This window comes from Alligator sinensis, unplaced genomic scaffold (genome assembly GCF_000455745.1).
Source record: "Alligator sinensis unplaced genomic scaffold, ASM45574v1 scaffold284_1, whole genome shotgun sequence".
Classification (NCBI taxonomy): Eukaryota; Metazoa; Chordata; order Crocodylia; family Alligatoridae; genus Alligator; species Alligator sinensis.
In genome coordinates this window covers 1155097-1180730 of record NW_005842105.1, presented here as the reverse complement: position 1 = coordinate 1180730, position 25634 = coordinate 1155097, and the positions used below count along the sequence as shown (strand labels likewise).

General features: G+C 40.0%; 1 protein-coding gene and 1 long non-coding RNA gene across 2 annotated transcripts in view; one reads left to right on the top strand and one right to left on the bottom strand.

The window, feature by feature from the left end:
* Positions 1 to 25634, top strand: part of CNST (consortin, connexin sorting protein) — a 115398-nt gene that overhangs the window by 85394 nt on the left and 4370 nt on the right. Inside the window, 3 exon segments of the mRNA XM_025205140.1 lie at positions 1 to 100; positions 13340 to 13475; positions 18451 to 24440. The exon segment at positions 1 to 100 is cut by the window's left edge and continues 2 nt beyond it. Coding sequence (XP_025060925.1) covers positions 1 to 100; positions 13340 to 13475; positions 18451 to 18656 — 442 coding nt within the window. The 3' untranslated portion in view covers positions 18657 to 24440.
* LOC112550425 overlaps positions 4386 to 25634 on the bottom strand; it is a 38241-nt gene continuing 16992 nt past the window's right edge. The window contains exon 3 of the long non-coding RNA XR_003094267.1: positions 4386 to 4430. This is a non-coding gene — a long non-coding RNA (uncharacterized LOC112550425). The remainder of the gene's footprint in view (positions 4431 to 25634) is intronic.

The following is a 25634-nucleotide window of genomic DNA, read 5'->3' as shown; positions in this document are numbered from 1 at the left end:
TCTTTCCCCAGGACAAGCATCTTACAGCTCCCTGGAGGGTCTATCAGAAGACAGCTTTTCTTCACTTGATGAACTCGCAAAAAGGATAGAGATTGCAGAGGTAAACACTGAAAACTACCAAATTAAAAAAAAAAAGATTTAAAGATCTCAGAAATTAATAATTGAGATTGTACTTACCACTATTCGTATGTAAATGTTAAATATATGTTCCTATTCTGCACCTCCTCTTCTTAAAATGAAAAAAAAATCTGTTAATTTATTTGATCACTTTTTCTTCCTTTCTGAATTAGAACCTTTTATCCAACCTCAGGAATGCTTCTTAAAAGTCTCTAGTTGTTGGGTACTCAGCACCTTTGAAACTCATTGTGTATTGACTTGGAATATTTTCTCTCTATTTTCACCACAGAGAATTCTATTAGGAATGCTGAGAAATCATGGCTCACTCTATAATTTTAGAGCAGGATGTTGCATACTAAACTTGATGTATATAGATTATTTTCCTTTAACTGAATAATTGTTTCCATGTTTATTCATAACATAAAACTTGTTTCTCCTGCCCATTACCACAGGCAAGAGAGAGAGGAGAATTGCCAATATTATATATTGTGCAGCACTTAAAATCTGTTCATATGTTTTGGATGGCAAAATATTCACTACCAAGAAAATGTAATCAGTCAAATAAGGAGGGAAAACTATTGACTGAAAAAGTCTTTACCTACCTATTTTAGTTATTTACTTTTAATTTTTCTAACTGCAACCAATTTGGTGGTTAAAGCAGATGTTAATTAGGATCCTCTAGGGTTGGACAAAGGACCCATCACTCTGCACATCTAGTTAGTCCACAGTGAGGTTAAACAATTCTAAATATCAAATGCTTTTTTAAATCCTTTTAAAAATAGAAGGCAAAATGTGTTACCCTTGTCCTTTTGACCTATATTTGCACAGAGTAGACTGGTAGGTTATTATATTTCTCTTATTTTCAGGTCATGTTTCCAAGCTTTTCTTTACAACCAGGAGTCTTGTTTTAATGAAAGCTCTGAGTGTTATGTTAATTGTAATCCCAGGAACCAGGTTCTTTAAGAAAGGCATGTAGTAATGTAATGTTTCAGTGTCTCTTGTTTTTATATGCATTTATCTTAGCAACACTTTTTGTGGGTAGGGAGGTACTATTTCCCCTTTCAATGACAGGAAGCTAAGGCATAGAGAGACTAAGAGAATGTCTGTATGGCCTCCCTCCTGACTCTGGAATTGCCAGTGACAAAAGAAGCCCTGCTTTTGTGTTTCCATACACCCCTATGCCCTCCTGCATGATGGCAGGAAACACCAGGTATCAAGATAGAACTGCATTCAATTAGTTTGCTGACCTTCGGTTCCAATAGCGTCTACACGTCTTAATATTACACGTGAGCCAGCCATCTGCAGAATCGGAACTGGGTTGTGGAAACATCAGCATTTGTACACGTCAAACTAACTGATTTGCATATGTAGAACTTTGTCTACAAACTTTAGGAAATTTGACTCAAAGGGAACATACCTTACTGACAATCCAACCTGAGCTCTCTAGATGTAAATGCAGGAAACCTTCTTGGTATTGGGTTCTGGGGGCCCTGGAAATTCAGTATATTGAGTGGCTCATCTCAAGGGTTGTTTTTTTTTTATAGACGAGTTACAAGTTAATTCTGTAGCAGTTAATTGTTTTGTGTATGCTGGCTGCAATTGAAAGGCTGAAGTTTAAGTCCAGATTCTTCACCATGGGTGCAGGGGCATAGAAGCAGTGAACTAGTAAGAGAGCTTTTATGGGAATTCTTGTTTGATGCCTAATCTAACTGTCCAGCTCCCAGGGTTTGCAAATGTTGTGGCAGCACTATTAAGTTTCTGGAGAGTACCTTACTTCATTCAATAGCAGCCTTTCTGGCCAAATAAGGAGTAATGGTGGCTGGCTTCAAGGAGAGTCTTTTCTAGCCCCCCTTAGCAGAAGACCTGAGTTTGTGTAGCATACATCAGGCGTAAATGGAAGAAAGGAATCAATCTCAAAAAGATTTATAAGGTGGGATTGATAGGATCTTACATATTCTGAAATGCTTGTAAACTCTCAGCACAGCAGGGTGAATTCCAAACAGCACAGCTACCTGTGTTCTGTTTCCTTGTCCCCAAGTTGATCTTACTACTTAATGCTGGTTTGGAATTTTCCTCTCAGAAATACTGAGCATCCAAAACATCAGCAGGGGACAGCAGGTGCCACAAATGCTTGGCACCTCTGAGAAATCAACCCTCTAACTTGTAATTTTTGTTACTATTTTCTTTTTTTCTTAGCAGCGTTAAAAATAAGTTGGTACCATAACATTTTGTCACAGCACCAACTTATTTTTGCACCCAGCATAATACCTCTTCTTCTATCATTGTTGCTATTAAGACTTTCATAGTTTCATAGTAGCTAGAGTCAGGAGGGACCTGAACAGATCATCTAGCCTGACCCCCTGCCACAGGCAGGAATGAATGCTGGGCTCACAAGACCCCAGACAGGTGACCATCCAACCTCCTCTTGAATTTGCCCAAGGTAGGGGCGAGGACCACTTCCCTGGGAAGTTGGTTCCAGATTTTGGCCACCCTAATTGTAAAATATTGCCTTCTGATCTCTAACCTAAACCTATTCTCCATCAGCTTATGACTTTAAAGTTCATTTAAAATTTACAGGTGCCAGAGTGGCAATGGAAAAAAATTGAAAAAAACAAACCTTTTTAATACAGCAGATCTGTAGCAGGTCCGGTGCTGGGACAGCCAAATCACCCCCTGGTGGCTGCCTGGACCCTCCCTCTTTTTTGTCCCCTTCTGGCCTCTCAGGGTCCCACCCTGTTGTCTCACCTGCCATACTTTGATGTTGTGATTGGATAGGGAGGCTGCCCCTAGAGGCCAGGGGCGAGTTAGGCTTTGAGTCTTAGGACCTTGTCTGGGCTGAGGCCCTTTGGTCTTGGCCTATTTTACTGTACCTCTACCCAAGGTCTACTGTCTCAGGATCATGATCTCCCAGGTCTCATCTCTAGCCACACCCTTTGCGGGCTCCAGGCCCCTTGGCTCCTTCGTCTAATGGAAAGCCTTTGCTCCTCTGCTACAGCCTCACACAACAGTCTTGGCCTGCCGCAGTCTCTATTTGAAGTGACAGGGGCTTCTGGCTCCCTGTCACTGGGTCACAAAGGGCTATGTAGATCAACCTCATCTGAGTAAAATTTGTTATGGAGTAACTCTCAGCAAAAGTAATGGAGAACTCAGATTGGTTGGAAAGGAAATGTAAAAAAAACAATTCTTTCAAAGTAGGTAGCATATTTATAAACTAATGTGATACGGGTCCATCTAGTTGATATCATAACAAGTGGAGGTATTGACACCCCCAGTGATTTAAATAAGTATTGAAAGCACAGAGAAAATCCTATACATGTGTGTACTTTTATGTTCTTTGTAATTTAAAGCTTTTTCTTTATTTAAACCCATGTGGAAAGCAACGCATCGTCTCTCACAATACCCCACTCTAAGTCCCTTTTTTAGGCTACATTTTTAATAGGGAATGCAGTGAAGGCTAAACACCCTTCAATTTCAAAGACTGGTGAGAAAATGGATATTGGGGTCACCCAGTATTTGTCAGGGGAATGGTGTTTAGAAATGAACAGTAAAGTAAAAATAAAATGAGTAGACATAATTATTTTGATTAATCAAATTTAGAAAACACTGCAAAGAACTTGAACAAATTGATAGCAGACAAGTGTAAATAAGTGTGAGTCTAGCTTAAAGTAAAGATACCGGCTTCAAATAATTAGAAAAATCTGATGGAGTATGTTTACATTTGTTAGAGGAGGCAAAGACTGATGTGGGGGATCTCTTTTATTGGATTAACTGTATAGTTGGGAGGGATATAGACACAATTTTTGGTACCAAGTAGTTGTCCGCAAGCTTTCAGGCACTGATTATACTTCCTCTGTACTTGGTACCCAAAAGATTGTATCCTTCCAGCTATGCAGTTGGTCCAATGAAAGATACTGCATGCAAAAAAATCCTTGCTTCATATATTTCCTGGACAACTAAAAAAATCACCCCAGTGCTACTACCATTATATTTATTGCAAGCATTATATACATTAGTTATTTCTTCAGCACCAGATCATCTCACAGTGTTTGCACAACAATTAGTAAATATTCATCTTTCCAAGCAAAACTACAATAAAGATATAAAGCCTTATACCGTGCCATCATGATGGTTCAGGCAGACAAAAGCTTAACCAATCTATATGGTATAGTATATAGTAATATATAGTAGCCTTGAAGCTCACCAATCTTGGGTTCTGGAAGAAAATCACCAGAATCAGGTTTCTAAGATCAGCCTCTTCTTAGATAAACGTTGTGCTGTTTCTGAAAGGATCAGTAGCCATGAGACTGTAGCCACTGTAACAGGAACAGAAGTAAAGGTGCCACTCAGTCCTTTATTTCACTTGTGCTTAAAGGATCAGACTAGCATAATGTAAACTGAATCAATTTGGCATAGGTTTTTGTTATAAACTTCATATTTAAGTGGCCTGTTTTTTAAAGAGGTTGGAGCTGTCACAGTGTCAATTTTCTGCCAAGTTCTTTAATAGAAAATCCATTATGAGTTGAAATTAGTCCATTTACAGAAAAGCGTGTGTGTATTGTGTATATATGTCTATGTGTATATATGTGTGTGTGTGTGTGTATGTATGTATGTATGTATGTATGTATAAATTAGTGAAAGGCTTGAAAAATATACTAGATGCATGCTAGTCAAAGGCCAGTATCAAAAATAAAATCTTTCCCATTCTAGGTCCAGCAACTGTGCCCCGTTGAGACTCTTTCTTACTCTGTATGGCTCTGACACTGTTGTTTTAAGTTCAGCGGAATTAGTTATTACGGCTGTGTGAAGCTTTGGCCCCCAATTCAATTAAGAGGAGATTCAGCCCAATTCAGTGGCTGAATCTCCAAATCCAAATCGAATCAGGAGACCCTTTAATCTCTCCAAATTGAATCAGAACCCTCTGAATCGATTTGGAGAGATTTGGCAATTCAGACATAGACACAGCTTTAAATGTTTTTTTTCTACATACCTCTAGGTAGCAGGTGGCTCATGAATGCTGTGATGGTGGGGTGCGTGGACTATCCCACAGGAGCGCAGGGGGCTTCCCAGCACACTCGGCCACAGACCTGGAAGTGGACCAGAAGCACTTCCGGTCTACTGCCGGGGAGCGTGCTGGGGCCCTGCCCCCCCCCCGTGCCCCTCCAGCTTGGCAACTGGTGCCTCCTGGGTCTGGGGGGGCACCTGGTATCCCCCCTGCGACTGATCACCAAACCAGGGAGGGTGGGGGGACCCTGTGCGCTCCCCGGCAGACCCGGAATTGGATCAGAAGTACTTCTGGTCCACTTCTGGGTTCGCTGCCAAGCACATGGAGGGCCTCCCTGCACTCCTGTGAGACACTCCATGCATCCCAGCATTCACGAGCCACGCTGGGACCTCGAGGTATGTAGAAAAAACATTTAAAGCTGTGTCCATGGCCAAATCACTGATTCTCTGAATCAGCATCGAATCTTCAGCTTTGGATTCAACCAAATTGAATCAGGAACAGTGATCTGAATAAATTAATCTAATCACTGTCCCTGATTCGGGCCGAATCCGTATTGAATAGGGCTCACTTTGCACACCCCTACTAGTTATGTGTATGCATATATTACATTGTAACAGCATAGATACTTGAGTAAAAGGAACATCTTAGAAAAGAAGGGTGAGATAGCTTCTAATTATAACATGAGCAGCCGTGAGTGAACCTGCCCACTAGCACTTTTTCAACGTTTTTAATAATTCATGCCTCTAAAGTATTTTTGGTAATATTGGAGAAGAGGTTTTGTCCATTTTAGAGAGGAAGTGCTAATGGCTTAACTCTGAACAGCCTTGCCATTGACAGTTTGTTATACACTTAATGTTTTCATGTTTCTCTTTTAAATTTATATGTTGATATAAGTAGAACTGTAGATCTCTGTGATATAACTGTATTGAGGAGGAAACACTGCTGATAAATTATAGTTAGCTTATTTTCAGAACAGTTTTAATCCAAAATACCAAAATACTTCTTAAAACACCAAGGCCTATTGGCTGATCTCTGTTAAAAGTGCCTCCACTTTAAAAAAAAAAAAAAAAAAAAAAAAAAAAATTATCTCTATACATGTTGTAAATAACCCCAATACACAGACTAGGAAGGGGGGGAAATTAAACTTAAGTTTTCAAGGTACAGGACTTTATTTGCAGAATTATACTAAAGTGTTATGTCTACAAAGTATATGGATTGCTGGGAACTATTGAGGGGGAAAGCATATTCTGATTAAGATAATAGTTGTTTAGAATTCTTTAGTAAATGCTGATATCAACAGTTTAGAAAGGGAAATAATTTCATTAGCTAGCACTTAATTTTTTTACTTTTTTTCTTCAGTTAGCATGTTATGCTTCTATTTAAAATCCATCACCCTCGGCATTTTCCTTTCAGCTGAAAGCAGTCATTGGCCACTTCCCCATGAGCAGGAACATGCACTTTGCTGTGCATCAAAGGCTTTTGAGGTGCTGTAAAACGCACATGGCACATGTGAAAAGTGCATATTTGCAGTGCAGAGTCAAAAGTAGATACTGGGAAATCCTGGTAATCTAAAAAAATAGTTTAAAAAAAGCAGGACAGCACACGTGGCTGCAGCATGTGCTGCCCAAAACCAAAGCTTGGCCAGCCACAGCCCCACACTTTAGCTCCTGGCCAAGGTCCATAGGCCCAGATCAACACCGCTGCAGCCCTGGGAGGCCCCCAAGACCCCAAGTAAGGCTGCTGGGGCCAGCTCAGGTGCTGGCTCCAGCCTTCCCTATTCCACCCGGGGCAATTGGCTGCATGCTGGAGCGTACATGCAGGGGCAATCCCTGGGGACAAGTAGCAGCAGCACAACTATGTGTTGCTGCTATTTGTCCTCAGGGATACACATTTGCATGCTTATGGGGAAGTACCCACTGAGTCTTACATAGAAAGGAGAAAAGCTAAATTATTTGACAAAAAATAAATGGAAAAGCAGCAATAGTTACAGATTCACAGATGGCCCCAAAGGTTGCAATTCACATATTCATCTTTAACTAGACCCTACATAGTAATTGTAAGAATTCCAGTCAAATTAATTATGACGGGCAACAAAGCCATGGGAGTGAATTCAATCATATTCACTTTAAGGCCATCTTTTGTTTATTATCTAACCTTGAGTTTTAAAAAAATTGAAGTTAAAGTAGTCTCCTGGTTTATGTAGGGCCTTCTTTGACTAATGGCCCTTAATATAATACACAGGGAGTAGTCACAATGGTGTCCTAGGATCATGTGTAAACCTGAGATTTCGAGACTGTGGCCCAAGGCAGGCAGATGGTATGCCATAGTGAAATTACAATTCAAATAATTGAATTCTGCCTTTCTGAATTCCTCCTACAGCTGTTATGTTCCACCTAATTTCAATGGTAGCTGAGTGATCTGTTTAAGCACATTTCTCAAAATGCTTTAGGATCTTTCTGGAGGAAAGGTAAAGTATTAAAATGTGTTCCATTATTTCAATCAAATTATTGATTTTTAGCAGGACAGATGGATGGCATAGTGCTTATATGGCTCTTCAGGTATAGTGCAAATAACCTTTAACTATTTAATGAAAAGAAAAAAGACAGAGTGTAGTCAAGTAACTTCCAGGTGAAGGTAGCAATGCAGTGGGTGAAAATGTAGTTCGGACAAAGCAGGTGCCTATAGATGTGCGGGGACGCTGCTACAACACACTAATTACAGTGCATTGGAGCAGACTCCATTAATCGAGTCTGCTGGAATGTGCTAATTGGTTCTCTCCAGCAACCTCTGCATCTCATGTATTCAGCATCCTCACACTTCAAAATGGTGGCAAGCTTTAGTTAAAGCCCCCTTACCGCCATTTTGAAGCATGGGACACTGAATACACGAGATATTGTAGGGGCTTTAACCTCCAAAGCACATTTAAAGATGCCCGGTGTTATTTGGGTATGGTTAAGCCATTAAAATAATGGACTTGGTTTGTATGCACAAGTTCACTGCAACATACCAATTTTGTAGAAAAAAATTGGTAATCTGGCCTTGTTGCCATAAAGGGATGCTTTCCCCAGTTGATCATGCAGAGGAGTCACTCCTATTTTAGAGCCAAACAGATATTTGGTATGCTTTTAGAGCTTGCAACCCAAACAAAACTACTCAAAAACTGTCTCAAAAGCCAGCAGCCAAAAACGAAGAGCATCAACATTAAAGCAGATACCTGTGCAGTGGCACAACGCAAACTGTTCCCAGTACAGGCCAATAAAAATTAATCCAGGATCACTGGCTGGAATCCCTCTACTGAGTAGAATTTGACTCACTTATTAACACATATCTGGTAACAACCAGCCTGCCCTCTGGGCAGGTCAGCAAGCACTTGATCCTCTTTATCAAAAGCAATACGTGTACAGCAATGCAAACAACCTTCAAAAACTCCCTTGTCTTAAACCGTATGCTGCTTTACTCAGAGCAGTAAATGTCCTGCCCCTCCCAGTATCATGCTTAGACAGTTTAAAGGGGTATTGTGCTGGGTGTGATAAATTTTCATGACAGTTCTGCAAGGCTAATTTAACCACGTCAGTAAAAGATCTACCCCGATACAGTTGTGATAAGCAGCTTACAGAAAATTACTTCTGGTTCAGTTAAACTATGTAGCATTCATCTGCTAACCAGCTTCAACACTTTGGCTGTTTGTAAGCAATTGCATTTCCTGTTGTTTTATAAAATATAACAGCTCAGGATCTGAATTAATAATCAGGCTTCAGGGCATACCTCTAAGTACAAAAAAAGCATCAGAGATCAACTTTTTTTTTTCAATTTGCAGTTGCAGTTGTAAAACTTTAGCAGTACCTCTTTGTACTTATAGTTGTTTGGTATAACAATTGTGTGACTAGCTAATGGTTACAAAATACTAGTAATAGCTGAGACATCCAAATTTAATTACCTTTTACCAGTTAAATCATTGTAAGTACATAGTGCATCATTGGTGTAGTGCATATTGGTTTATGCCATTAACCTCTTTTGGTTTTTTAAACCCAGCGCTGGGAGCATCTTGTTTTTGTTCTCTCTCTCATCTGAGCACAGCATGTTTTTGCTGTATATGGCTCTCTATTGTGAGGTCATTTTGGAAACACAAATTATGAAATAGATCACTTTTACTTTGTATAGTGTCAGTATGTTATTACATCATCTGATATTTTGATTAGATGACAAAGACTTTTCTAGTTGATGGTCCTACTAAAAGCATAATATAGCCTAGAATGTGGATTTTTTAATTTATTAATTCGGTGAAAATGAGACTGACAAAATATGCTGGGTCTTTTCCTTCATGAACAGGTAAAGGATATTTTGTTTCATTTGCATAGACACATGTTCCTAATCTATAAAATAAATGTCTGTAACTGATTTTCAGAGTTACTAGTATATGTTCATTAGCTTTTGCTAGTGTGCAGAGTAGTAGGTAAACATGTTACTAACATGTTACTTAAACTTGCTGGAGAGCTGGATATGTTTCTTGTCAGGTAAAGATGAGCTCAGAACAGAAATGAGAATGTCTAAATATGTTTTCTATTTTTAACTCCTATTAGTTTCCAGCAGAATATAACTGCCAGTACATGCACACTATAAATAGGAACACTTGCAGAAGAAATTCAGAGACATGCCTTTTAACTCCTTTGAAATTCAGTGGCCAAGGGACAGCATGGAAAACTTAAAATATTCTGCTAAAATACATTGACTGTCCCTTTAGAAATAGGAGACAGTTATTGTGTGAACTTATGTTTCTTATATAATATATACTTACAACTTCACTTTTAGTTACAGATGTTTCTGTATTGCTCATCATTTCTTTCAGATTGGTGCAGATACAGTTCGAGCTTGCAGCAAAATGGTTTGCAGCATCACAAAGGCATAAGATACTGATCAGTCTCTGACCAGTTATGTTCCCTGAAAAGCTTTTGAGAGTTATCTCTGAAAAACCCATGCGACTACAAACTCTTGTGAAACAAAAATTGCTTGATTGCTGAGATCCATTGCCTAATCTCTTTTGTTCCTTAATGTGTATAATTCATTCTTCATTGGAAGCGTAAAAATAATTTTGTTTTTTTTAAAGACAAAGTATTGTCAGTTTTTTGCTATTATGCTGTCACAGACTTTTCCAGACATATGGATCCTATGTGAATCAGCCTGCACATGCTAAGGTCAACAGTGGCAACATCTCTCTGGATTGTGTTGGAACAAGACAGTGGTTTTCTCTTGCTGTATGTTTTTCCCTGTGTTTATTTAGAGAGAGAAATAGTTACGGTTGTACGGGCCAGGAGCAACCCGAGCCCTTTTCCGTGCTGCACGCAGGCTGTGGCCAGCAGCCCGGGCACGCCGGGTCGGAGAGGGAAGGCCGTCGAGCTGGAATTAGGCACAAACGCTTAGCGGTAGTTTAAAAGATTGTTTACTTACACCGAGATGGCAATGGTGCAGGCTGGAAAACTTGCTTGAGTTGCGGTTACAGACAGACAACAAAACAAAACTCGAACCTGCAGGGCACGAGGGTACGTCGCAAGGGGTTTTCAGCAACGGGAAGATGTAAAACACGAGGGTATGTCGCAAGGGTTTTCAGCGACAGGAAGATAAACCTGCAGGACTTGAACCCGGGTAGAAGAGCTCTGAAGTCGGTCATAAGGACTCACACAAAGGTTGCTAGGCTCCGTGGGTCCGGTTCTTTTGCGCGCGGGAAGGGATACGTCTGGGCTGCGATCGGCGACGGGGAGAGGCTAGATAGAGGTTGATCAGACCTCTGTTGCCTGCTTGAAATGCACTGGGTCCGTAAGGATCCGCAGCGCTTAGAGATCTTCACACAGCGTGAAGTCTCTTCCTCCCGGTGTTCGTGGAGTCCTCCAACTTGGGCGGAAACCACTCAAGCCTTTTATACGGCTAGCAAGCCAATCACTAGCCGCTATGTGTGAATAATTTAGAACTGGCCAATAATGGGACTCGAATTAGCATACAAATGGCGGGAACTCTTTGCAACGAGCATTTCTGTGCTGCAACAAAGAAATGCACCCTGCAAAGAAAGCTTCAAATTGGCGGGAAATTCTCCCTTGCACCAGGGTTCTCTTTTGCAGCAGAAACCTCCGCCGTGCAAAGAAGCTATAATTTAGCGGGAACAATTTAGCAGTGCCGAAGCACACAAAAACAAAAATCACACCCTTTGGGTTGTGACAACGGTCATGTAAGCAAATACAGTATAGTAACTATAATCCATGTAGGAACAAAAAAATGCGAATGAGATTTGCAGGGTGGAGACACTATCTTGGAAAACAGTTCTTTTGAAAAAGACTTCAAGGTTGCATTGGATGAGAACTCAAAATATGATGCTGGCTAAAGTGATCCCTGGCTAAACAGACGAGAGGATATCAAATAGTAGGGAGACTGTATTCTGTATTTGGCACCCATGTAACTGTTTCTGGAATGGTGCATCTACTTATGAGTCCACACTTCAAACAAGAAGTTGAAAAATTAGAGAGGTTTAAAGAACTGTGAGAATGATTAGAAGACTGAAAAGCATATCTGATTACAAGAGATTAGGAATGCAAGGAGAAAATCAAGGGATGATTTGGTCAGTCTTGAAAGTACTTATATGGGCAGCAGTCTAGCAGCAAAGGCATAGCCAGATCCAGTGGCAGAAATCAGAAACTAGATAAATTCAAACTAGAAATAAAATGTACATTTTTATCAGCATGTAAAATTAATCATGTCATGCCTAAGGACCCTCCTTGAGTCACTGCACCCATTTATTAAGAACATTTGTCTGATTAGAGATTGACTGTGTCCTCCAGAAGAAGCGCAAAATGCCCCTTAGAAGCACTAATTCTTGCTTTGCAAAATCATTCTGTGCCATGTAATTAAGAGCGCATCCTTTTGTAGATGCAGAAAAACTCCCATCTGCTTGGCTCTTGCGCCAAGAAAAAAAATAAGATAATTGAACACTTTACAGAGAAGCAGTGTGTGTATGATATGTTTAGATGCTCAAACATCTGTAAGACATTGGTTCTGAACCTTTTTTCTCAGGCTCCCTTTATGCTGCCATTCTGCTATCGCCTTACTGCTCCAGCACCCATCACGTTATGTTCTGCTGCATTTGCTGCTGTTCTTTTGCATCTCTTCACTGGCTTTATGGTATCTCCTTTATACTCATTTTAACCATATATATATATATATATATATATATATATATATATTCATATTCTTCACTCCTTATTTTCTCCCACCCCAATGGCTTTCCCTGTCATTTCTGTGCTCACCAGAAACATCATGATGCTCAGGATAAATTTGACAGCCTTTGGTGGCTTCATGGGACTACATAGCAGATAGTCTTGGAGCAGAACTGAATACTGCAAGAGGAGAATGGAGAAGCTTTGGCTAGTGACCTGCTGCCCACAATACTGTCTGTGAGCTGTTTCCATAGCTAGACGCATTTTAGGGCTGCTTTTACAGAAGATGGTTTTGAATTGTACAGCCCTGCTTTTTTACCCATAGAGTATGTTACAGTGAGGAACTTGAGCGGTTCCAGATTAGTCTGTTGCCTCCAAGGAAAGCCAGTCACAACACTGGAAAATGAATCTCACAGTGTAATTTCCAAGAGTAGTGTGATGGTCTGTGCCAGGGTATTGCCTTTGGAGAGACAGAAACACACTTAACTTTTATTCTTTGAAGACATCTTATACAGACCAACACTTCCAAGGGAAGTGGTGATGGCTCCTACCCTGGGGGTCTTTAAGAAGAGGCTTAATGCCTACCTGGCTGGGGTCATTTGAGCCCAGTTTTCCTCCTGCCCAGGCAGGGGGTTGGACTTGAAGATCTACAAGGTCCCTTCCGACCCTACTTCTATGATTCTGTGATTATTCCACATGAGGTGTGGCTAAACTGGTGCCAGGACTATTGTATGGTACATGATCAAAGAAAATTGATTTGGGTACTTAACTGTGGGAAAAGCTGAAGATGAATATTATTCTTCTGCTCACCCAGCAGGTGAAGGAATGATACCGCAAGTTGACACTTCCAATGTTCTTTGTATTTGAAGCTGCATACATTCAAGAAGCAATTTCATGAGAGCAGTAGTGTTACAAAAATCATAATTCCCCCTCAAAGCCAGTAATAAATGGGTTTCATGTCTGGATTTTTACCCACTGTTCTGACAATGCACCAAATGTTTCTTATAACTTCTCTTGATAGACTGCCCCAGCAGAAGGACTGGTGTCCATACTGAAGAAGAGAGATGACAGAGAAGGAAAGTCACTTGCTCAAGTTCAGCAGAAGCAGACAAAGAGAAGAGTGAGATTCCAAGAAATGGATGATACCTTGGATCAAGGTAGCATATTTCATGTTTTTTTTCTAGTGTGCAAAACAAGTCCAAACCAGTATATACGTATGAGAGAAGTGTACTAAATTAATTGCATGTACTCTGTGCTACTGTCTGCCCTGTGTTGCCTTGCTAGTGAAGGTAGTGATAGGCTGTATTAAAACTTCTAGAAATGGACAAAAATGCTCAAAGTTGTTTGTATGCCAGCACTGAGGGAGACAGTAAATGCATTTCTGTTCTCAACTTTGGGGCTGTAGAGGACAGCTCCTCTCTTTTCTATCAGCTGCTTAGATGTCCCTCGGTTTTCATTTTTAATGTTTGGCATAGAAAATCAAGTAGCTGATGTTTTAATTAAACCAACGTTAGAGGGATGTAAAAGCCATGCATGTTTGCTTTTTCTTGTATCCCATGCCCACCACAATGTACCAGCCTACTCAGAAACCGTGTTTGTAGGACAGAGGGACTGGAAGGCTTGAAGTTTTACTCTTGGTTTGTGATAATCTTGGGTCAGTTTGTTTGCAGGTGAAATCTTTAAATACGTTTGATCTCTGTATAGTGGTGAGTTAAATACTTGCATAAAAAAAGTGCGTTTTACTGTCTTTCTTTGGCATAAGTTTTACTTTGGTCCATCATTATTAGCTTTATGGCAGCTTCATCACAGCAGTGACTTTAGTGGGACTTGCTCCACACTTAAGCTGGATGCAGTCCAAAAAGACTACTGTGTTATATAGCCAGAACTTCACTTTCTTACTCTGAGACTGTTACTGCTTGTCACCTGAGATTGAGTAATTCATACGTTACAGAACCATTTAACTGGAAAGTAGTGGAATATTTATTTGTATCTAAAATACTAATTGATGGGAAGAAATGTATCTGAGATGAGGGTGGATTATATGATAGTGGTTGCTAGTGGTGTAGGAAACTAACTCTGTCTCCTCCCTTTATGACTGAGAGTCGGGGGGGTGCAAGAGAATCCTGGAGAATATGGGAATTTGCCTCCATTCCTTTTCTTTTCAATGGTGGGAATTCTCAGTACTGCAGAGCTCCTGACTCCTCCGCCACCCTCCCACGTCCAGGTGAAAGTGCTCGATCCTTTGTGGGGAAGGCGTTTGTCAGATGTTTCGATCCATTAGCAAAAGACTATCTCACACTTCAAAACTGCTTGGCATGATGGACAGAAACAAGTATTGTGGGAGGAGGGCTCAATTTCCCTTTGGAGCTCCCTATGCTTAAAGCTTTGAGAGGTCAGACCCTGGCCACTACATCTATAGAAAGATGTTTCACTGCACACACAGAAAGCTTTCTCTGCATTTTTCAAGGCAAAAGAAGTGGGTTTTTACCTGTCAGTTTATTGCTTTTCAATTTAGACCCCCTAGGAGAGACTATGCAGGGCTGGGACAGGGATCTATAGATAACTTTTTTCTTTTATTCTTGTTCTTTAGAATGTGTCTTGTCTCTCATATAGACCAGAATATTTGTCTTTTAATCTGCTTAATATCTCCTTTTATATAGAGTGCCTGGAAATGCTGTCTTGCCAGGGGGTGGAGCATTAAAAGCTCATTCTGCTGGAAGTAGAAATGTTTGATTTAAATCTACTGTAAATAATGATGAGAATGTCAGGGATAGTCTATTGTGGGCATTTCAAACTAGCATTGAATATATTATTGACAAAGAAAATTATCCAGGCAGCAGTTTAACAGATTTGGAACTGGCAATATCTTGTAGCAGAAACTGATCAGACATCATTAGAAATATGAGAAAGCTGCTCACTTTGAGCACAGTAGATATTGTGGCTGCGTCTTGTTCCACTGAAGTTAACTTTTTCAATCTACCAGAAAGTGTTAGCATGAAGTTCCTCAATATATTTTTACTTTCCCTAGGATTTTACTAGCATACTACTCTGTTATAATTCTGGCATCCAGGGGTTTTTAAACACAAACATAAGATGAGCTGAGGAAGCATATATTACAGCAGTGGTTTTCAAACTTCCTAAAGTCATACAACCCTTTCATATCATTTCTTCTACTGTTGAACTCCTACCCCTGGCTCCTCAGGCTGTGTCTGCTGACACAGAGCCAAACAACCTGGCTGAGTAATGCCAGTTGACTACAGATGACAGCACCATGAGCAGATCTGGCCCACAGGCTGGGGGTTGAGCACTCCTGCCATAGACTTCAGTGTGCTTCACTGGAGTAATTGAGTAGAATTTGACCCTGAAGCAGAAGTTTTTCATTCTGTAAATCCTAAACTGTTTAGGGCAAGGGTGTCGAACTTTCCCCAAGCTGGATCCAGACCATAGGGACTCCTCTCAGATTAGATCCAGAGGGCCAGGAGCAACTGCAGTGAGGCTACGTTCAGGCACCCACACAGAACCGTGTTTGGGCACAGGGCTGGGTGATTACTAACAGCAGCCTCATCCATCAAAGTCTAGGGACCCCAAATTCTGCAGTACCCTTGACTTCCAATAGTCCTCCAGATTATTGGCAGACCCTGGTTTTACACCCTTGGTTTAGGGTAAGAAATATGATTAAAGCAGACACTTGGCTTTGTCTTCTGCCTGTTGTTTAAGTAGACGGAATAAAGTCAGTTTACTTTTGTTTTGATTACTCAGAATGAAGTATGAGCATCATTCATAAGAGGACTGTTGTAAATAAGAGGAATATTGTAAATAAGAGTTTGCGTGTGAGTGGATCTATTCTAGGTCTGTACAGTGTATTTTAAGGCACAAGCATAATTCTTTCATTCTAAGAATCAAATTTTCCTGGCCTCGTATCCACAGTTTACCTAGGATCCACTGAAACATTCCAACTCAAACAGTGTCTCTTTAATCCAGAGAAATTACAGGGGAAAGTACTCAAACCCCTCCTCCTCAGCTACAATTCAGCTGAATACCCAGGACTCATTTTGACAAGCATTAGTAGCTATCCAGTGAGTTACAGTATAAGTGGTAAGAGAGCAAGGGGTAACTTCTCTGTAGCTCTTTTTCTTATGTGGAGTTTTACCTTCTCTCTGCAACTGTAACTATATATAAGGGCCTAACATTTGAAAAGTACTGCGTACTTGCACCTCAGCTGAAGTCAGGTCATGATCAGTTATCATTTTATAGTATGTATTGCAATTTTTTTCCTACCCACATTTCAGCTACCACATTTATCACATAATCTTAGTTTCTGATCGTTTTAGATACAATATAAATGACTGAATTTTACAGTTTAGCTAGAAAACTGATAGTGGAAGGAGGAAACAGTTCAGATCTGTTTCTGCTGCCTCTTACAGATATGTTTTAAATATTATTTATTTCAGTAACACTTAGAGGTCCCAACCCAGGTCTTCACTGTGTTCAGCAATGTGAAAATGTATCTCCAGGAGTGGTCTTTGCATTGAAGAGCTTACAATTTAAATAGACCAAAAAGTATATATTTCCCAACAAAGGAAAAGATATTTAAAAAATGGAACTGGGCTTTTGTTTTTGCTCTGTGTAGAAAGTTGTTGAAATTTTGTAAGATACTTCACTTTTATGAAGTATTTATAATTGCACAATATGTTGCAGATGACTCTTCCTTATTTATGTGTGGTGGTCATTACTGAGGACTTCTTGACATGCTAGTGTAAGAGAAGGTGGAAATGTAAACCAAAATACTTGTATCTATATAATCCCCTCAGGATACTCTATTCTAATGTAAAAATGCCTTTATTTGAGTTAGCTGTCTCACTTGGGAAGGAGTTTTAAGCTAAAATGCAAAAGTTGTTCTTATGCAGGAATAAGTGTCCATAATGGCCACAGTATATACTTACATAAAGTATACTGGTGTAACTGGTAGACATTTCCTGTATAGATAGATGCTGACTGGAAAACTTGTCAGAGTATAACGAAAGACGTCTTCTCCTTGAGCTGACAGGCAGCCCTTGCACCAAAAGTAGTAACATATCCTTAATCCTCTGTGTAGGATTAAGGATCCTTCCAGCCACTGGACAGTACATTTGTTTGTAAGCACTTAAAAGTGTATTGTGTCTTGCACACAGATAAAAAGCCCCCCAAACTTCCAATTTAGAGCCAGCGAAGGTGCCCTTTTTATGTAAAAGGTTTGTAACAGAGTATTTTTTATTTGGAATGTGTCATTTTTTGCAGGAATTCTGTAAATTAATCAGATCAAGTTTTGCAGTTTAGTTTTCATTTTTGAATTTTGTATTTCCCCTTACATTTTTTCTCTCTAATTTTTATAAAACTGGACAAGTTTGAAAAAGTTACACTGGAAAAAGTAGGAGGAAACCCTGTCATTCTTTCTGTTGCTATCAGTGGATCAAGGGGAAGAAAGAGTAGGACAGAAGAAAGACAACATTTGAAAATATCTATTTGAAAAATAAATCTGAATTTTTAATTTCCTTTCAAGCTTCCCATCAAAGAATAATATGTAATTGAAGAAACACTCTTTTATGAAAAATATTTCCTGCAAAGTCTGGTTTCTTTCCCTTCCAACTCTCCCCTTCCAGCCCCCCTGTCAGAGGAACTTTCCCCAGAGAGTTTTTAACTCTGTCTCTTGCAGCCGAAGACCCTGGAATGTAAACATTATGCATAGGCTTCTCTTTACTATTTCAGGTCCTTCCCCTGCAGGACACAGCTTTCTAAGTATAAAATGACTCAGCAGATGAGATCAACAAAAGTAACAGGAAGGGCATAAAGAAAGGGCAGACAACTGTTGCAGAAATAGTCAGATAATTACACCGGTTTGGGCAAAACCTGATTATTTTACATCAACACAGAAACACATATATTGAATCTTATGGCAATTTTATGGGTGTATTATGACTTGGGATAATTTTTTGTCACTGCTACACAGAGATCCAGCACATGCTATATTTCCTGGCCCCTCATTTGATAAAGCTGACCTGAAATATCTTCTGGGATTTCATGCTGTGCATCTCAATAGGTACAAAGCTTTCATATGGCCTTTTGTTTTACATGGTTTTTTTAATGTATTTACAGATGAAGTTGCTGGCGGCTCCTGCATTTTGCTGATCCTGCTGTGCATAGCAACAGTTTTCCTTAGCGTTGGAGGGACTGCACTGTACTGCACCTTTGGTGACATGGAATCACCTGTATGTACTGACTTTGCAGCCAACGTGGACTTTTACTATACGCAGATATTGCAACGTGTGGAGGAACTCAAACACTGGATAGCCTTCTCATAGTTGAAATGAGCAGGAACAGCACAATAAGAGCTCACCAATGGTTACTGGGGAGAGTAAACACAATTATGATTTCAAGGTTTCTGTAACAAGTCCCACATTCAGGTGTGGCATAGCTGGTGATGTAAACCTAACCCCTAAATAGTAACTGAAAAGAACTCTAAAATAGTAATCAGGTGGTGGAAAAATCAAGTGTTAAACTGTAGCAATGTGGTGTGGGAGAAAAATAAAATGTCATTCTCTTCACCAAGTGAATATTCACTCAGCATCTTTGGGAAGTGAAGAAAGAAGGAATCCTCTATACAGTCTCCCATTGCCACATGTTGTAAGCAATCTTTGCAAGCTTAGGGAAAAGACAATTTTGATTTACATCTGTTTGCCTCCAGCTATCATGCAATAAGTCTGTGTTTTATGAAAATATGACTTTATTTTTCTTTTAAGTCTTAATGTCTGTCTCCATTTTTAATTCTCCTGGTAAGCAGCGTAATTTGGTTGGAGAGAGGAGAGTGCAGTGGCATTAATAATCCTCATCCTTGTATCTTTGATTTGTGTGTTGGCTATTAATGGGATAAATCTGCAGGCACATTTTGCCAAAATCTCTAGAATTTTAGTCTCAACATTCTGTGGGCAGTTTGGAAATCTGGAGAAATTTTAAATCTTGGCCTCTTGCAGCAAACACCAAAGAGTACGACTTTTAATAAATTACTCTGACTAATAATATTAAAGAAGTTTTGGTCGATTAAAAAAGGCATAGGGCTAAGATTTAGGATACCCAAATTGTCTTTCTAGCTTTGTCACCAACTGGCAGTAATGGCTCCATGCCACAGTTTGTCCCTCTGTAAATTGGGGATAATGAAGTTTGCTTTTAAGTAGAAAAATGTATTGCAATAGGTACTTGAACTTGAGTTTCCTGCATCCCAGGTGAGTGACCTAACCACTGGCCACAAAAGGTGGTCTGTATCTCTCATCCAGTGAGCATTCATTTATATAAAGTAGAACAGTTTAAACAGGGGGTGGGAACCAGCATCCAGATAGATTGGTGCTTAGGATATTGTCATGAGATGTAGGAGACTTGGGTTTAAGTCTCTACTCCAAATCAAGCAGGAATTTGACAATACAATTACCACCTCTCAGATGAGTGCCTCAACTACTGGGCTATGTGCATATCAGCAAGTGAATAGAAAGACAGGCATCTACCCCAGACAGTTACCCTGAAGAAGTCTCCTTCCCCACTGGTTTTAGCTTGGTGTCTGAATTTGTTCACATTCTCCAAGAACCTCTACTAGACTAGGCCCCACAGGTGAGAAGGGGCCTCTTGTCTGAGAATTCCACCTAGGCTTAGGCATGAGCTAGGACACCGACCAGCTTGGCAGTGTCAGAACTTGTGTGGGTTGGCTCTTGATGAGTTTTAGTAATTTACAGGGCTTAGGCAGCTTTTAAGATGAGGTTTGGATGATCTCCATGGTGCCTGAACATTGGATTCAGTCAGCTGAAATTGCAGGTAGACACCTAAATCCCCCTGTAGACCTAGCGTCTGGGGTTTGATCTGCACTGGAACAGATAACAAAACTCCTATTGACTTTTGTAACACAGGATCCAGACCTTTGGCATCAAAGTCCCACTGACAGTCTGTGGGTGTTGGGAACTCACTGCCTAAGTTTATATGAAAATGAGCCTGAAATGTTTAAATGAACACGGTGCTTTTGAAAATCTGATTTTAAAATCCCCTTATTACCACAGCAGGAGTGGATGAATTCCTGGTGTCACTGCACCTGCACTTAGACTTGAGTGAAGTTTTTCCTTAACTCCTTGTAGGACTGGGGATAGAAGAGGAGAAAGCAGACATGGAAGTATGTGACCTGGAAGTTGCATAAGTAGAAAGCAGGAGATTGTTGCTGCCACTGCAACTGTGCGGTTATCTGGATGTGACAGTAAGTGGAAGCAACTCCACCGTGTCCCAGGTGTTCCAGGCCCTACTCCTGGGTTGGAAATGAGGATTCCATGTCTCTTTCCCCATCTCCCTCCTCATTCCTGCAAGTATGTTCACTTGGCTTTGCTCCCGGGGCTGAGGTTTGAGTCTCCGCATTTGTCCTATTTTTTTAGTGTGCATTATGTGCAGGTGCAAATATTTACTATTTACATTTTAGTAATGAATTCTTGTCATTTTAATTTCTTTTCTTACCTTCACATTTGGTAGAGGAGGGAACCACTGTCATGATAGTGAAAAGCAAAATTGATCTTCAGGGCCCTTTGTGCTTATCTTGTCCAGAATATTGCAACTGCTTCTGCCAGTGGCATAATGGATTTAGCCAATGGTAGAGTCCTGAAGTAGGTGTTGGTAAAAATCTATTTCTGCTATATCTCAGGACACAGTGTTCTTAGGTGCTGCAATTAACTCCACCCAAGATTTTACGTGCTTACTAGTGTTGTATGATACGTTATGTCCTAGTTTAGGACTGTACCACATAAAGTAACATAAAATCAAAGGATTAAGACATAACTCAGAATATTAAAAAAATCATGCTTTTTGGCATTTACAAATTAATTGCCTCTAGCAAGCTTGAACACTTCTAATGCACTCTCATCCTTAAAAGATTATTTTTAAAGTGAAAGTTAAAATCACTTTTTTCCAGAATAAGTTGCATGTATGATTTTGTTGTTGTTGTTCCCAGCACTGAGCCTGAGTTGAGTTATACCTTAGAAACCTTTGTTGTAGCTTTATATTAAAACTAATAATTTAAAATGTCTAGTTTAATGCAAAATGTTTTCTAAATGAAACTTGAGAATAATTTTTCTTTTCTCCCCCAAGGGCCTTTTGTTTTACAGTATTGTAATGCTGGGGTAATCTATAAAGGGTTATGGGATAGTTGCTTTTTTATCTCAACATGTTACTGGCTGGTTCAGTACACCACTTTGAGTTTATTTATTTAGTTTAGATTGATTTTAAAGAGATTCTCTTATATTCCTCTTTTTTTGTAAATTGCTGATGGAGTGTTGAAAAGCATGCGTGTTGTTGTTAAAACATTGTATTTATAATTTCTGTGTAGTTAGTGTATTTTTTTGGGTTCCTGTAACTTTACATTCAGTGTTTTAAGCCTTTTAAGTTTATTTTTAAAGTAATGATTGTTGATTTCAACTTTAAAAATTCTTGTTTTTAAGTTTTGTGCACTCTGTCACCAAAAACTGCAAGAGTTATAGCTAAAAGTATTTATTTAAAAGTATATCAGATATAGAGATAAAGGATTCTTATTCCTTAGCTTCTTTTTATTAGAAACTATTTTAAAGCCATTTTATTGTGAATTTTAGAGAGAGAAAAGGCAACACCATTTTTAAAAATCAGTTTAACTTACACTCTGTGACCAGTCCCTGTTCTGTGCGGGATGGCTGTGTGGTGCTTTTTTGCCAGTGCAAAGCCACCCTAATGCCAGCAGAACTGGTCATGGGGGGATCACCAAGTGCAGGGAAATTCTTTAGTGGCATGGAGCCAGCATAACTTCCTCTCCACCACCCAGCTGCCTGCCACACTGCTGCTACAGTACATGTCTGGGAGTTTCAGCAATCCTTAGTTAGTGATCCTTAGTTAGTGTTATTTAAAGAAGCCCTCCAGCTGCTTCATCTTACCTTGAGGTACCAGGCTGGCACAGAAGCAACCCAAGATTGAGGGAGCGCCAAGGTCACTGCTCGGCTTCTGTGTTGAGCTGTTCAGCCCTGCACTGGAACCCAGTATCTGAGCCTGAACTATATTTCTATTCACATTGCTTTGCAAAACATTGAGGGTACTGATTCTTGTTTTATGCACAGTCTTGTTAACAGAAATAGGTCACGTGCTCTAGGCTGCATCTGCAAACACTCTGGAGTTAAGTAGTAAATTTGTTATCCTTCAGACTCAGAGCATTTTACAGGGAAGGCCAGCTTGGGTCGCCATCCTGTGCATTCTGTTCTGTTTGGATTGTCGCACAGGATCCACCTCTGTGGTGTCTGAGTGTTTAGAGCCCCACAGGCAGCCTGGTAAATCCCAGATAAACAGTCAACTTAATCCCTCTTCTGTCCAAAAATGTTTTAGCTCATATAATTACAAGAAGCAGCAAAGATTACTGTAACCAAAAGAAATCAGAGGGGAAAGAAGGTATGTTTGTCTGTGTGCTTATTTTGTGTCTTTGACAGCCTTTGGTGTATAGCCAATTTAATTTCCTCTCTCCACTCCCTGTTATTTGTCTGGGTGTACCACATAGCACTAAGGAAGAAGCAAAATAATTCTAAAACAGTCTTATGTCGTTGTGAAACCACAGCAGTTGGCAGGAGGACTCAAAGACTGGTGGTGTCCTCAGAACTATTGAAGCTCATATCTTACACTGAGATTTCAAGATGCCAGTGTCTGTTTGGTTAAAAAGAAGTGTCCATTCCTCCTCCTACATCAGCAGTTGCTACACTCTGGTTCATGCATGTGTGTGTGTGTATGCACATGCACACCCATATATGTGAAGTCTTACAAATACCTTTGCTTTCAGACATCAGTGCCTAGAAGAAAAATTTATAATTCTGATTAATAAATTTTCTGTATTTCGCAATGAGCCTCTTTTCTGTGGTTAGTACTGAAGCTCTGTGAGTGCAAAACAAGCCTGAAATCTCAACAACAACAAAATTAATTTGAAATTGGTTTTCCTACATGCTTGGGTGACATTCCACTTAATGATCAAAAGGGCTGTTACCTATACATTGAAAACATTATTGCCTAAGTCTAATATAAAAACACCAATCTGAAGGCACCGACTCCTATTTGTAACAAATCTACTCTTAGCAACAGGAGGAAATAACTGTATTTGAGACCATCAACCAAGCTTGTAACTGAAATACTGTAGTAAAGAATAAATAAATTAATAAAAAGTGTCCCAGAGCAAATATATGAACATTTGAGTACTGTGATTTATAAACATGTTTCAAAAAATCTGTCATAGGAAATATTTCCACTGAAAGACAGTCATCTCAAAACATCAAAACTCCACCCAAGCCTTATTAGCATCTTGACTTAGTGTGGTTAATGTCACGTCAGTTCTGAACCTCAGAGCACACAAGGGAGTGGCATAGTAAATATAATTTCTTGAGTCCCCAACCTAAGTGGAAAGTTGTGCCCATTTACAGTTGGGTAGGTTGGGGCAGTCTCTGTCATGAGACTTACGTGAGGTTTAAGTTCACACCTCTAGAACTTGAAGTAGCAGGATGCCTAACCCGTTCTCTTACTGCACCCCTATCCTAACCATGACTGTACATCAAGCAAGTTGTTTCATGCTATGGGGAGGGGAGGCTGGGGGGGCACATTTTGTTTTGTTTTTTAATCCAGGCATGTTTGTTTTGTAAATTCCTTGCTAGTTTTGTGTTGCTCAATGATTTTTCCCTCCTGTTGTTCCATGGATTTCTAGACTTGTCAAATGAAAAGCCAATTTTGCAATACTTAGTTTCTGAACAAGACTTGTTTTTAGAACAATTTAATTTCAACCCAGCATTCTAAATGCTAACAGGCAGATTTTACTTTTTCAATGAGAGAAAAGTCAAGATTTGAAGAAATAAAAAAAAAAAATCTGTCTCTGGGTTTTGAGCTTTTAGGGTTGCTGTTGTCAAGTGTTTCTTTATAGTTTTGAAAACAGAAAACTAAAAAGAGAGGGGAGATAACCAGAATATTTATGTTACTTTGTGTATTAACTCAGAGTTGGGGGCTTTTAAGAAAACACCAGAACTCACCAGACTTACGGACGATGTCACAGACGATGCCCATGTATGATTTTCGTGTTTGTAAGCATTGTTTACTATTTTTAAAGAAATTTCAAATAATGAATGACTTGATAGCTCCAAGGTGAGGAATGCTGATCTTTCACCTCTGAATTGTTGATAACTGTACAGAACCTGGCTGGCATCCACAATTGGTAAGTGACCTTTGTCCAGATGGTGGATGCTGTGAATCTGTATCATAGGACAAAATGGCCCAGCCAGGTTATGCTAATTTAACTAAAGGAGTTGCACACACACCAGGGGCATCCTTCATCCCTCCCTTCTCCCCTACAAGGTCTTTATGTGCCACCTCCACCTCCATATTTCAAGGACTTGCTGCAACCCGATGCCAGCAGCTCTGTCACCCATTCTCCCATGTAAGGGAACACCATTCTCCTTCCATGTCCTCCTCCACTTATGCCATTCTCTGCCAACATGGCATTTCTTCCTTCCCTCCATTTACCCTTCTTCTTCTTCCCCACCATGGCTCTCTGGGCCCCCATTTCTCCTCCTTTGCCCCACATGCCAGTTTTCTGCTCCTGCTCATTCTACTTGTCCCCCTTCACCCTTGCCCCTCTTTGCCAATTTAAGGGGCTCTGCATACCCTCTCATTCCTCCCTTCTCCATCATAACCTGAAACTCCTCACTCCTGCCTCTGTCTGATGCATATGAGTTGTGTGTACCTCCCATCTTTTCTGCCTTCCATACCCTTTTTCCTCCACCGGGGGTTCTGTGTGCTTCCTGCCCTGCTTTCTCCCTTCCTTCCCACTTATTGTATTGGTTTCTACCTGAGAGATAAGTCAGTTAGGCTTTCATTATTTCTAAATAGTACTGGAACCATGGGGCAGAGCTGACATGGGCTATATTGTTATAATCTTCTTTGATTTTCAGCAGTTCTTCCTAAATATTATTGGTTCTATCAGCTGCTTAAAACCTTGATATGAAGTACCACATGCTAATTTTGATCTTTGTATATATTTATTTTAAGCCTTAAGAGACTTGTCTTCAAATATTTTGGACTCTATAGCAAAATAATATCTACAGAAGTCTAAAGCATTTGGCTATAACAGTATGGCCCATGGAATGGATCGGGCCTGTGACATGGGAAGCATCAGTGGCAAGCAGCTCAGCCAAGCCCATCGCCTTCTCTGCCCTGTGCCCTGCCACTGATCCCCTTCACAGCCCTCCCTCCTCTCCCCCTCTCTTTTCCCCTATAAC